This window comes from Gasterosteus aculeatus, chromosome 8 (assembly GCF_964276395.1).
Source record: "Gasterosteus aculeatus chromosome 8, fGasAcu3.hap1.1, whole genome shotgun sequence".
NCBI lineage: Eukaryota > Metazoa > Chordata > Actinopteri > Perciformes > Gasterosteidae > Gasterosteus > Gasterosteus aculeatus.
In genome coordinates, this window is record NC_135695.1 from 16,209,078 (window position 1) to 16,220,077 (window position 11,000).

An 11,000-nucleotide genomic window follows, 5' to 3' on the forward strand; every position below is an offset into this window, starting at 1 on the left:
GTGCCTTTGACAAGTGAAGTTTTTCTTACACACCCAACTGCGTGAGACCATTTTTTAAAATGATTTCATCCTGGATTTGCAAATCAGAACCTCGCTTCCGCCCTCTCTGTCAGACTAAGAGCAGTAGGTTAACAAACTCCTCTTTTGAGAAACTAATCCCGCTAAAAGCACCCGAGTGGTTCGCCCGCTGCTCGCAGGCTTGAACGGTTTCCAGGAGGCTTCGCTCCTCCACGCAGCCCGGACGGAACCCGCAAGAGAATTAGGCCTGTTTTAGTTTGTTCTTTTTCAACGTCTTCACCAAGATCTACTTAATATATGTACCTGGAGATTATGGGATCGCCGAGCTGAGCGGGGATATGCCTGTGTACATCGGGGTGGAACCGAAGGGATCAATACCGACGGGAGGAGGGTGCGCCGGGGGGGAAGCTTTGTAAAGGCAACTGAAAAGGTGAGCTGCCCGCGGCCCGCCCCGCCGCAGGTGGAACAAAAAGCCGACCCCTCTGTCCTCCCCGTTGGTCTTCCTCCACCCATGCTGCTGCTTTTTCTCCCCGTGTGGATCCAAGTCCGACCCCGAGAGCTGCAGGAGATCGCCAGCGTCCAGAGGAGACCAGTCCGTGAGTTTACGTCGGCGCATAAAGCTTCTATTGTGTAACACCTGGAGTCACCGTGCGTAACGAATGTTCCCACCCGAGTGCTTTTATCCATTGGAATGCTGCTCAAACGTTAAAGGATGTTTAAAGCGTTACCGTTTTCCCCCGGTGCGCTTTACGCGCGTCCCGGACGCAGCCACTGTTTGTCTGTGTCGCCATAACGACTTCTTATTGTATTTATGATAGGAACCCCTTTTCATTAAACAATGTGCCCGTATAACTAACGCTAAATGAGTGTCTAATGCATTCAATGACTCATTCATCAACGCTTTCAATTCTCCTCTTATGTGACTTTTCCTGATATTGTTATTTTGGATGTAGGGCATCATGACACTGGATACGATGCAATGTGAGTTGTGAGGCTGGTGCTGTGAATCCAACATGGAGGGGAAGAAGGATGGAGAGCCGTGTGCTTCTTCAGGAGCCTCCGGCTCCAATTCTTCCTGCCACAGGGGCTCCATCATAGCCTTCCTCTTCCTCTTCCTCATTTTCGGGATCTTTGCAGGCCTGGTCATTGGTGAGTATCACATGCATGAGCGCATATGCAGCAGCATGTCATGAGCTTTTTCAGACTGATCCCTTCAACCTGTCTCAACGGAGTTGCTCTGTTAGAATAAAGCACTTCTACTGTGTTGCGGTCAGCCTACCTGGTGCAGGAGCAGCATGATTTCATGGAGACGGTGGAGCTGAAAGGTCTGAAGTACAATCCAGTTCTGTCAGATGACAACTCCGGTTTCTCCATCGTACTGGCATCAGTTTTACAGACCGCGGTTAGTGCCGACTATCGCCACGCTGACACGAATATTTGATTTAAAAAGGTTGTAATTTTCACATTTTATCTTCTAACAGGTCAAACATGCCTTCGCTGTCTCGTCGATATCGCAGCACTACGTCGATTGCAGTATTGTTGCCTTTGGGTGAGTGGAAGCTGAACTGAAGTACATGACTTAATCCAAGCGATTAAAAAAAAAAAAAAAAACGGCATTGTCTGTTTCTTCCCAGTAACATTAATGGTGATGTGATGGCAACATTCAGGCTGGTCTTCATGGTGTCAAAGGTCCAGCAGTTTTCAGACAACTTTGTTCAGGATCTGCTGAGAGCAGGACTTGGCTCAATAATGCACGGGAAACCACTGGAGGTGCCAGAATTCGGAGAGATCACGGCTATCGTCTTACTGGGTAGTAAAAGCCTGCCGTCCTCAGTCTGTGGTCGTACGAGTGGATGTGTAGTGCGAGGAAAAGAAATGCACCACGGCTGATGTCCTAACAGTGTCTTTTCCGTTCCTAGGAGCCAGTGGGAAGTCATTTTATTCTATTGGAAATGAGATGACAGGTAAGGGAATATGCTAATCTATAACCTACAACCCTGCTGAGCTTATATAAACATGTATTTACTGCATTGTGGAATACAAAAATGATTGTGTTTTTAATATGAACATATAGATTGGTTACATGTCTTCATTATGTAATGAAGGGATAATGTGGGTAAATAAATCCATAGGCCTTGTTCTGTGCAAAATGTTACCGTTACTTTCCATCCACTGGTGGTCAAAAACAAGGAATACTAAAGGATTTTGCACATGAAAATTTTAATGCAAAAAGCTTCTTGATTGGCTCAACTTTGGAGAACATTTTCTGTGGGTTATGGAGTCACTTTGGGAATCAATTTATTAGTGCAGAATGAACAGGAGGATTGAATACAGTCACCAATAATTCTTGCAATTTGGGCATGTGAGTATTGTTTTAAGACAGTTTGAAAATGTTCTGTAATATTACACAAAACCCCCATTATCCTTACAAAATATGATTCGATAAATAATAACAAATGATACCCACATTATCTTCACATTTTTCCATATCCTGTAAATCTCATTCTGACATTTTTCTTTCATCTCGGCTCTGCAGCAAAGTGTCCCGGCAACACCTTCACTTGTGACAACGGAGAATGTGTCACCAAATTAAATACACAGTGTGACTTTATCTCCGACTGTGCAGATGGATCTGATGAAGCTCATTGTGGTAAATTACTTCACTACTACTGTCCTTTTTTTTAAGCTCGGTCGTTGGATTGTCCTTTCTTCTTTCTCAGCTGTTATCGGTAAATGAAAATAATCGTTGACGTGCCTGTAAGAAAATTATCATCTTTAATGTATCCAACTTGTGTCCTCAGACTGCGGTGCACGTCCCGCTATGGGGATTCGGGTGGTGGGGGGGGAGGATGCTCGGCAAGGCGAGCTGCCGTGGCAGGTCAGTCTCAGGCTCTACGGACGGCACACGTGTGGAGCCTCCGTCGTCAACGAACGCTGGCTGGTCAGTGCGGCACATTGCTTTGAGGGGTAGGCAACATTTCTCCAAGGATCTCCGCTGTTATTTATGGACTAACCACACATCAGCATTAAACATGTAAGGGACAGACAAATTGTTATCTCGTTCCTATTTGTGTTTTAGGACCAGGGACCCCAAGGACTGGACGGCCCTTATAGGGGCCCGACTAGTGAGCGGGGACGAGTCGGAGTCCACCACGATTAACATCAAGTCGCTGGTTGTGTGTCCGGACTACGACCCTATGACCAACGACCATGATGTCACTGTACTGGAGCTGGAGACCCCGCTGACCTTCAGCGCTTACATCCAGCCCATCTGCCTGCCCTCCCCCTCCTACGTGTTTCCCCCCGGACAAAGCTGCGTGGTCTCAGGGTGGGGCGCAACAGAACAGTTTAATCGTGAGTGCACCTCAACACGTCAGCAAATGAGGGTCTCTAGATGCCATAATGTCACTGGTGTTTTAATATTGACGGAATTACTTTTTTTTAAACTCTCACGCAACATTTTGCTGTAAGATATTGAGCAACAAATTGCTTATAATGTGGATAGAATAACTAGACGGGGGGTATGAAGCCTTTTACCGTCAGTTGAGAAAACGACTGTTGGAAGCATGAACAACATGAGTGACTCTGGCACGTTATCCTCTTCTACCATTCAGCCAAGTTGCCTCCAATACTGCAGAAGGCTGTGGTGAAAATCATCGACTCCAATGTGTGCAATAAATCGTCTGTGTACAAAGGAATTGTTTCTCACAACATGATGTGTGCCGGATTCCTGCAGGGCAAAGTGGACTCGTGTCAGGTCAGCGCTGTTTTACTTGGTTCATCTGAGGCGTTAACTTACATTTCTTACAATTCTTTGTCGTCCGTGGGTAAAGTTTGGATACAAACACCGATGATCTTAAAACTATATGTAGGTTTGAAACGGCATGTTATCACTGGTTCCACCCTTTAAAAAAAGCTATTTTCATCTTGGCATAACTTGCTGCGTATGATAATCAGATAAAAAAAAAATTGAGCTCAATCGATCTAGAAAAGTGTCATATGTCCTTGCATAGATGCAAATATTCCTGAACCTCTGTACTTCCTTGCTTAGAGCTCGTCCTTCATGGAGGTCATTGCATTTTCTAATCCAAGTGCTTTATCAATCCTTTAAATCATGGAAAATACAGTGCGGATCCTAATCAATGAACACTGATTCCCTGACACTGAGTGACAATAACAAAAAGGAACACTAAGTTTTCCTCGTTGTGTTCCCTGCAGGGTGACTCCGGAGGGCCTCTGGTGTGTGAGGGGGCCCCGGGGAGGTTCTTTCTGGCTGGGGTGGTGAGTTGGGGTGTCGGATGTGCCCAGATCAACCACCCTGGCGTTTATTCCCGCATCACCCGGCTTCGCAACTGGATTTTAAGCTACACAGATCCCAGCTTGGTCCATGATTCCCATCAGCATGTTCCTACTGTGCATGTTACTGTGCCAGCAGAACGCTCTAATAAACCCCCAGTTCCCAGGACCACAGCCTTGGATGTGTCCGCTGCACCAACACCGACTGGTAATGTCATGCTGAGAGAGCAGCTTAATTAAATGGTTAACTGGTATTTTTAAACCTTTGTTTTGTGTGTAAGCAGATGATGAGGAAAGAGGTTACGCCTCCGCCCTACGCCGTGTCACGATTTACTCGACTGCATTCCTACTTAGATCTTCGTCAGAGCAAATACGATTTAAAAAATTGTCAATTCTAGCCGATGTAAGATGGCAAATAGCCTGAGCAATTACACTTCAGTCTGTTTATCAGCGTACTTCCTCGATACTGAACCGATATCAAAAATGCTTGTCTCATCTTTTACTAAGAGAAACTAAATTAAGCCAACCTTTATTGTGGTATTGCAAATACTTGCGTACGCTCACGCCACACATGACATCTGTCCATCATGTGCTCCAGCCTTCAATTGCACTGGGAACTTCCAGTGTGGCGCCGCCTCCTGCATCAGCAAGGTCAACCCAGAGTGTGACGGCGTCCCAGACTGCCCCAACCAGGCTGACGAGATGAACTGTGGTAAGTTTATATGTGAAGGAATGCACACGCTGGATTAAAAAGGAAATATTTCTGATGCGCGTTCCTGCTGCAGAGTGCGGCATGCGTCCCGCTCTGGGCTCCCACAGGATCGTGGGCGGCGTGACTGCTCGAAGGGGGGAGTGGCCTTGGATTGGCAGTCTCCAGTTCCAGAGACTTCACCGCTGCGGTGCCACACTCATTCACAGCAAATGGTTACTCACAGCGGCGCATTGCCTCAAAAGGTACCACTCAACTTGAATTTCACCACAGCGATATTTTCAGAGAAATTGGATGAGCCAGGATGGTACAGAGCCTGTTGTCATTTATATCCCCCCACAGTGACCCTAGCCCTGCTAACTGGGCTGTGAGCCTGGGGTCTGTGCTGCGCTCCGGTATCGGCGCCCTGGTCATCCCCATCCAGAGGGTCATCATCCACCCGGCCTTCAACGGCACCAACATGGACCACGACATGGCTCTGTTGGAGCTGGCAGTCCCAGCCCCCATGTCCTACACCATCCAGTCCATCTGCCTCCCCTCACCAGTGCACCTCTTCCTCAGGGATACAGAGTGCTACATCGTGGGCTGGGGGTCCATGAGGGAGGGAGGTGAGGGATTTGAAATTGGGTGGACATGGTGCTCGGTTTCTGCATAATGATGTTACTCTTTACGACAGCAAGGAAACATCAGAGAAGGAAAAGTTCCACATCAACATGATCCCAAGGACTGAATAAAACTAATATCATACAATATATTGTTAAACACTACCAGATCCCCTGCTCACACAGTATTTAGCATTTACCCTTTGGTATGTAGACAGCTTCATTTTTATCTGCTGAGGTTCTACCAGGACTTCTGATGCTACCACCAGAACGATGGAGCTAAAGGGAATTTTATTATAATATAAATACATTTAAAAAGTGCAACAGCGAAGCGTTGTCGGAATCAGACTTTGTGAAAATGCATTACCCACTGATATCATTCTTGCCACAGGTTCTTTGACCAACCTGCTGCAGAAAGCTGCAGTGAGCATCATCGACCAGGCAGACTGCCAGCAGTCTTATGGAAACGTGCTGACTCCTAACATGATGTGTGCCGGTCACATGGAGGGAGGGAGGGACACCTGTATGGTAAGTAACCTTCCACAAAGTTTCCCAAAAGCCTTTTAGACAGCCGAAGGCTTTGGGGGGGAAAAGGATATGACTAATTCATGGTTTTAAAGTATATTTGTCAAATATTATAACGATGGAGAAAACCCCATTGCTGCCTGTTGAGGAACATTGCAACGTTAATGCGAAAGACGCTTGTCTGATGGGAGAGAGCAGACTTTCTTTCGTAAAAAATAGAACCCCTGCCCCCTCCCTCAGTAATCTCCTTATGTAAGGAAACCCACATGCATTCCTGTCTCGGTCAAAGCACCAGGCATCCCAACAGCGATCCCAGTGACATTCTCTTTATACTTTACTCCTCTGATAGCTCACACATCCTTAATTCGTAGTATCCTCATTAAATGCCGGGGACTCCCACTGCCTTGAAGTCATTTTAATTCCCCCCCCCTCTCATCCAGGGGGACTCTGGAGGGCCGCTGACCTGCCGCCAGCCCTCTGGCCCGTGGTTTATTGCTGGAGTGACTAGCTGGGGACATGGTTGTGGGCGAATTGGTTTTCCAGGGGTTTACACTCATGTTATTTCGGTCAGGAAATGGATATCTACATACTTGCCTTTCTGAAGAGGCAAAAAGAAGCTCAAACTACTAGAAGTTGACAACCGACGTGGATTTTCTTGATGCATGTTTTTTACTGTAAAAAGGACCAAAGTCATGCTTAAAGCCACACAGACATCATTTCCACAGTATTGATTATTGGTGCTGTTTGCGGTTATTTGACTGGCCGCTTTCATAATGTCCTGAAGAAATAAGGAGAATACTGAACTGGAGTAGGGTCACTATGATTGTATTTATTTCAGTTATTTATTTTCCAAACTGCTAAACTTATAGTACATGGTGTGTGTTTTTTTTCTTTTGTGTGGGGGTTTTGAATATACGTTGTTCATTTATGGGTTCTTTTACGTCTTTATCTAATCTTGAAAAAAAAAAGACAAAGATGCAATGTAATAATTGTTACTGAAAGGTGTGATTTGGGGGGAAAATATAATTCTGCATGAAAAAGTACTGGAATCAGCTTTAATAGAATTTTCACTTTATTTTGACAAACCCATGGTGATGTTTGATTGACATACTCTTGACGAGACACAACAGAGGACTCTTTTTTTTCCATAAAAAAGATTCCATTCGCTGCCAAACTGCTGATACTGTTCACAAGCTTTTCCTGCGGATACTTCTCTACATTATTTCCACAGGAAAGTGGGGGGGGGGTAGAGTGTGGTTGCCAGACATCTGACGAGGTGTGCACATACGGATGAGAAAGGTTCAGTACCCTTTGTACAGCCAGGCAGACCCTGCTGAAACAAGCCCACCACTGTGGCAGGCAGCAGATAGAGTGACAACTAGAAAACAGATCAGACAAAACTGTTTTGTTCTCCAGGTGTACTTTGATATGGGGCTGTTCGAAGGCTCGTGAATGTCAGCTTCACCCGTATGAAAACACAAAGTTGGTCCTTCGTTTTGAATTTAGTTTAAAAGCGTGTTTAAGTTCTGCCGGTTTTTGCCCCTTGAGGGCTCAGGTTGTGCAGCTTTAATGTTTAAAAATTCTGCGGATCATAAACACAATGAAAAGAATTGGTAGCGCAAACATGCGGTAAGTATTTTATGGATGAATTGGTGTGACAGCAACCCGTTATTACAGGTATGTGAACAGTCTCTTAAAAGAAATATTCAACCTTAGTTTGAAGGCAGAGAGGTTTCAGTGTTTCTATTGAAGCCATACTATTAAGAAAAAAAGACTGCAATAATTAACTCAATTTCCTTGGACAGATCACAAGCACTAAATCGCACGTGTGCTCAACAGGTTACGGCTTTTAATTATTGTGACCTACATGTCTTTAAACAAGCAAGTGTAAACGGCAGCTTTTTAAAATGTGTGACTACATGTAGACCAGAAGATTAATTAGTCATAACATAAAAACATAACTGTTCCTCGAGCAAAATGAAAATGTCCGCAGAGACTTTTGTTATGGCTCGAGTCCACAGTCTCCGACTGTCCGTGAGATATTGGTTTGACGATGTTGTTGTGCTGCCGCCATGAGACGTCTGTGCACAGCTCCTGGCCGCCGGTGGAAACAACGTACTCCTCCTCACTGCAAGCAGCAGTCCGACGAAGGGAAAGGACGTTTGAGGGGAGAGATGTTCACATACGAGCTCTTTCCCTCTGTAATCTAGAGTTGTACGTTCGAGACACAGTGTTCCAGGCATCCATATACCGGTCCATGCACATGGCAATACATTTCTGTAGGAACAAAAAGCAGTTAGTGACAATTCAGGGTCTTTGCAAAATGTTCATTTTAATCATTCCGCCAATCCATTTCTGATTTTGTCTGTAATGTAATAAAAGCAGGTGAAAAATACCCAGTAGAGGACCGAAGGTGACATTTTCAAATTGCTTGTTTAATGTCAGTCCAAGACTAAGACATTACTTTTCGTATTGAGATGATAGATGATGCTCATTGTGGAAGGAACACTACCTGCTCAGAGTTGTCCAGCGTGCTCCCAGGTTTACCTATGCACTTCTTGAAGCACTTGTCTGTCATCCTCTGAAACAGAAAGGCGTGGTTCGATTTCTCCATCTTATTGATTGCATTATTATCAAGACACCTTTTCAATAATCTCTCCATTACTCATATTTCCATATTGTGGTGACATATCAATGACTCCACCCTCTTATAAATTTAGCATATGTAACATTACTCTTCAGTTCAGTTAGTTAACGTTAGATAAGTTGTAGGTTAGCCTTGCTAGCTTAGCAACTGTGTCCATTGATTTAACGTTACCTGCAGCAGCTCCTGCGCGTTAGCCACTGCTATCTGGACCTTGACCTGCTCCATGATGGTGCCGGCGTCCACTTTACCACCCGATGCACCCGCTGGGAAGTCTGCGCCGAACCCGTCCATTTCCAACGGAGTCGCTACCGAAAGTCTAGCTGTTTTGATCTTGTGTAAATACACGTGTGGGCAGCTACTAGTAGGCTCGGCTAACGACACTTTTCGATGCCCTTGACAGCAACGGAAGTCTGCCTACGTCACTTCTGGAATTGGCATTCGAGACAGGAAATGCAACTTTTTGTTCGAGAGACGGTGGAACTGTTCTGCCGCTACAAAACACGTTTTTATTTCATAAACACGTTAAACCACACCGTTCGTTGGGAAAGTAGACTAATGGTCAAAGCGAATAGCCATGCCCCCTTATCTCTCCGAACAACGACCCACGTGCACGCACTTGCGCATGTCAGCCACACGGTGGCGGTGTAGCGCTACTCGTTCACTGTAAAACCTTAAGGGACAGAATTAGACTGCTGTATTTTGAATGTCTAAAAAAACAGCCCTATGGTTAGATTTATCACTCATACTCCTAACACATGCACTGCCAAGTATATGATATACTTTCATTTTGTTATCAAATTTTAAGATATTTACTGTCGCAAGAATTACAGAGGAGCGTACAGTGTAAAATATTGTTGGGATTGAGATATTGTTAAATCTCAGCCGGGCCTCCCAACAAAACCACAAAAATAATAAGAGAATCAAGCAATACCTAGGAGAAAATAAAACATAAGATGCTCCAGCTCGGAAATAAAGGAACAACAACAAGGACAACATTCATACAATAGTATAATGTATATTGGTGGTAAACTGAGTGGTAATTAAAAAAACGGAATTAAGCCGTAACAAAAAGAGGCTGTGTAGTGACTGAGAATATATGTGCACAGTGTTGAAAACAGGTAATAAAACAGTCAGCAGAATTGCCTGCTTTGTTTTGGCTGAACAAAAATTCGGGAACCAATTGTGGGAGATAATTTTTGTTGGATGTATTGTTGTAAAACACCACAACGGCTGATTTTTTATTTCATGCTGATTCTCAACATTAGGCTGTTGGAAATTGTATTACAATAAAAAAAATACTTAATATATGCTTTCATGGTGTATGATTTCAATTAGGACATTTGATATATTGTCTTTAATCATTGCATACATTTATTATTATTTTGTCAATCATTCCATAGGATTTGTAATATATCTAAACCAACATTGGTAAATTTACTTCAAGCCAAAACTATGCACAACGTAAGAGCCAATAACATAAATAGAAGGTCATGAGAACCTCTGCGTTGTTTGGTGTTGAGGCCCAGGCATGAGGATGACCCCGTGTCGCTTTATGTTTCAGACGAGATGACCTCACTGAGAAGACCACCTGCCTTGAGTGAACCAATATGTGGTACAGTGAGTCTGCAGGCAACAACGGAGTGACGGTTGGTTACTGTCACTATCAACAGACACTGTGTGAGTGGCTTGTTGCAACGCTGGGGGCATTGAGGAATAATTGTTGGGCGTCTGATTAGTGGCGTCCCTGCCTGAAAGTAACTAATGCACAGATTACACAATGCTAGCACCCAAGCACATGAAAAACACACACACACACACACACACATGTCCTCAGACCACTTTGGCGTCAAGCCACATCGGGCTCAAAGGGGGGGAGGGAGCGTTGGGTTAAAGTGCAGCAAAATGAATTAACCCTAGATTATAATCTTGAGTTCATTAATCTAATCTTCTTAAATACTTAATCCCCTCAAGGCACACTTGTGTGTATGAAAGCATTTGGCTTAGTCAGCTACAAGGGAGGCTTCACACAAGCATTGGCAAAAATGGATTACGAGAATGTGAAATACATATGCAAACGTTTATGGTGGAGAACTTTGAGGTTAGACACGACCAAATCCCTTGTGAGGAACAAATAGGAAATAGAGGCTGAAGGCAAAGCTTACTGAAAAACGAACTGATGTGCACACAAACTCAGACGAGAACC

General features: G+C 44.5%; 2 protein-coding genes across 2 annotated transcripts; one reads left to right on the top strand and one right to left on the bottom strand.

Moving 5' to 3' along the window:
* Positions 1 to 355: 355 nt before the first annotated feature.
* Positions 356 to 8,545, top strand: tmprss9 (transmembrane serine protease 9). The gene is made up of 16 exons (XM_040183759.2): positions 356 to 614; positions 972 to 1,167; positions 1,293 to 1,420; positions 1,500 to 1,567; positions 1,653 to 1,828; positions 1,938 to 1,982; positions 2,555 to 2,668; positions 2,820 to 2,985; positions 3,098 to 3,372; positions 3,633 to 3,775; positions 4,237 to 4,522; positions 4,913 to 5,026; positions 5,100 to 5,268; positions 5,366 to 5,631; positions 6,017 to 6,153; positions 6,591 to 8,545. Exons 2-16 carry the CDS (start codon positions 1,032 to 1,034, stop codon positions 6,750 to 6,752), a joined length of 2,385 nt encoding a protein of 794 aa, XP_040039693.2. The 5' UTR covers positions 356 to 614; positions 972 to 1,031; the 3' UTR covers positions 6,753 to 8,545.
* timm13 (translocase of inner mitochondrial membrane 13 homolog (yeast)) lies at positions 7,205 to 10,099 on the bottom strand. Its single transcript, XM_040183764.2, has 3 exons — positions 8,969 to 10,099; positions 8,663 to 8,731; positions 7,205 to 8,427 (listed from the first exon to the last, which is right to left on the bottom strand). Exons 1-3 carry the CDS (start codon positions 9,086 to 9,088, stop codon positions 8,329 to 8,331), a joined length of 288 nt encoding a protein of 95 aa, XP_040039698.1. The 5' UTR covers positions 9,089 to 10,099; the 3' UTR covers positions 7,205 to 8,328.
* Between the last annotated feature and the right edge of the window lie 901 nt (positions 10,100 to 11,000).

What these genes read in the sequence shown, in the direction of transcription:
- tmprss9 (XM_040183759.2), top strand. Translation starts at nt 1,032, where the DNA reads ATGGAGGGGAAGAAGGATGGAGAGCCGTGTGCTTCTTCAGGAGCCTCC. An exon ending in TATTGGAAATGAGATGACAG is followed by an intron (nt 1,983 to 2,554) that starts GTAAGGGAATAT and finishes TCGGCTCTGCAG; the next exon opens with CAAAGTGTCCCGGCAACACC. An exon ending in GGGGTCCATGAGGGAGGGAG is followed by an intron (nt 5,632 to 6,016) that starts GTGAGGGATTTG and finishes TTCTTGCCACAG; the next exon opens with GTTCTTTGACCAACCTGCTG.
- timm13 (XM_040183764.2), bottom strand. Translation starts at nt 9,088, where the DNA reads ATGGACGGGTTCGGCGCAGACTTCCCAGCGGGTGCATCGGGTGGTAAA. An exon ending in ACGCGCAGGAGCTGCTGCAG is followed by an intron (nt 8,732 to 8,968) that starts GTAACGTTAAAT and finishes TTTCTGTTTCAG; the next exon opens with AGGATGACAGACAAGTGCTT. An exon ending in CGCTGGACAACTCTGAGCAG is followed by an intron (nt 8,428 to 8,662) that starts GTAGTGTTCCTT and finishes TTGTTCCTACAG; the next exon opens with AAATGTATTGCCATGTGCAT.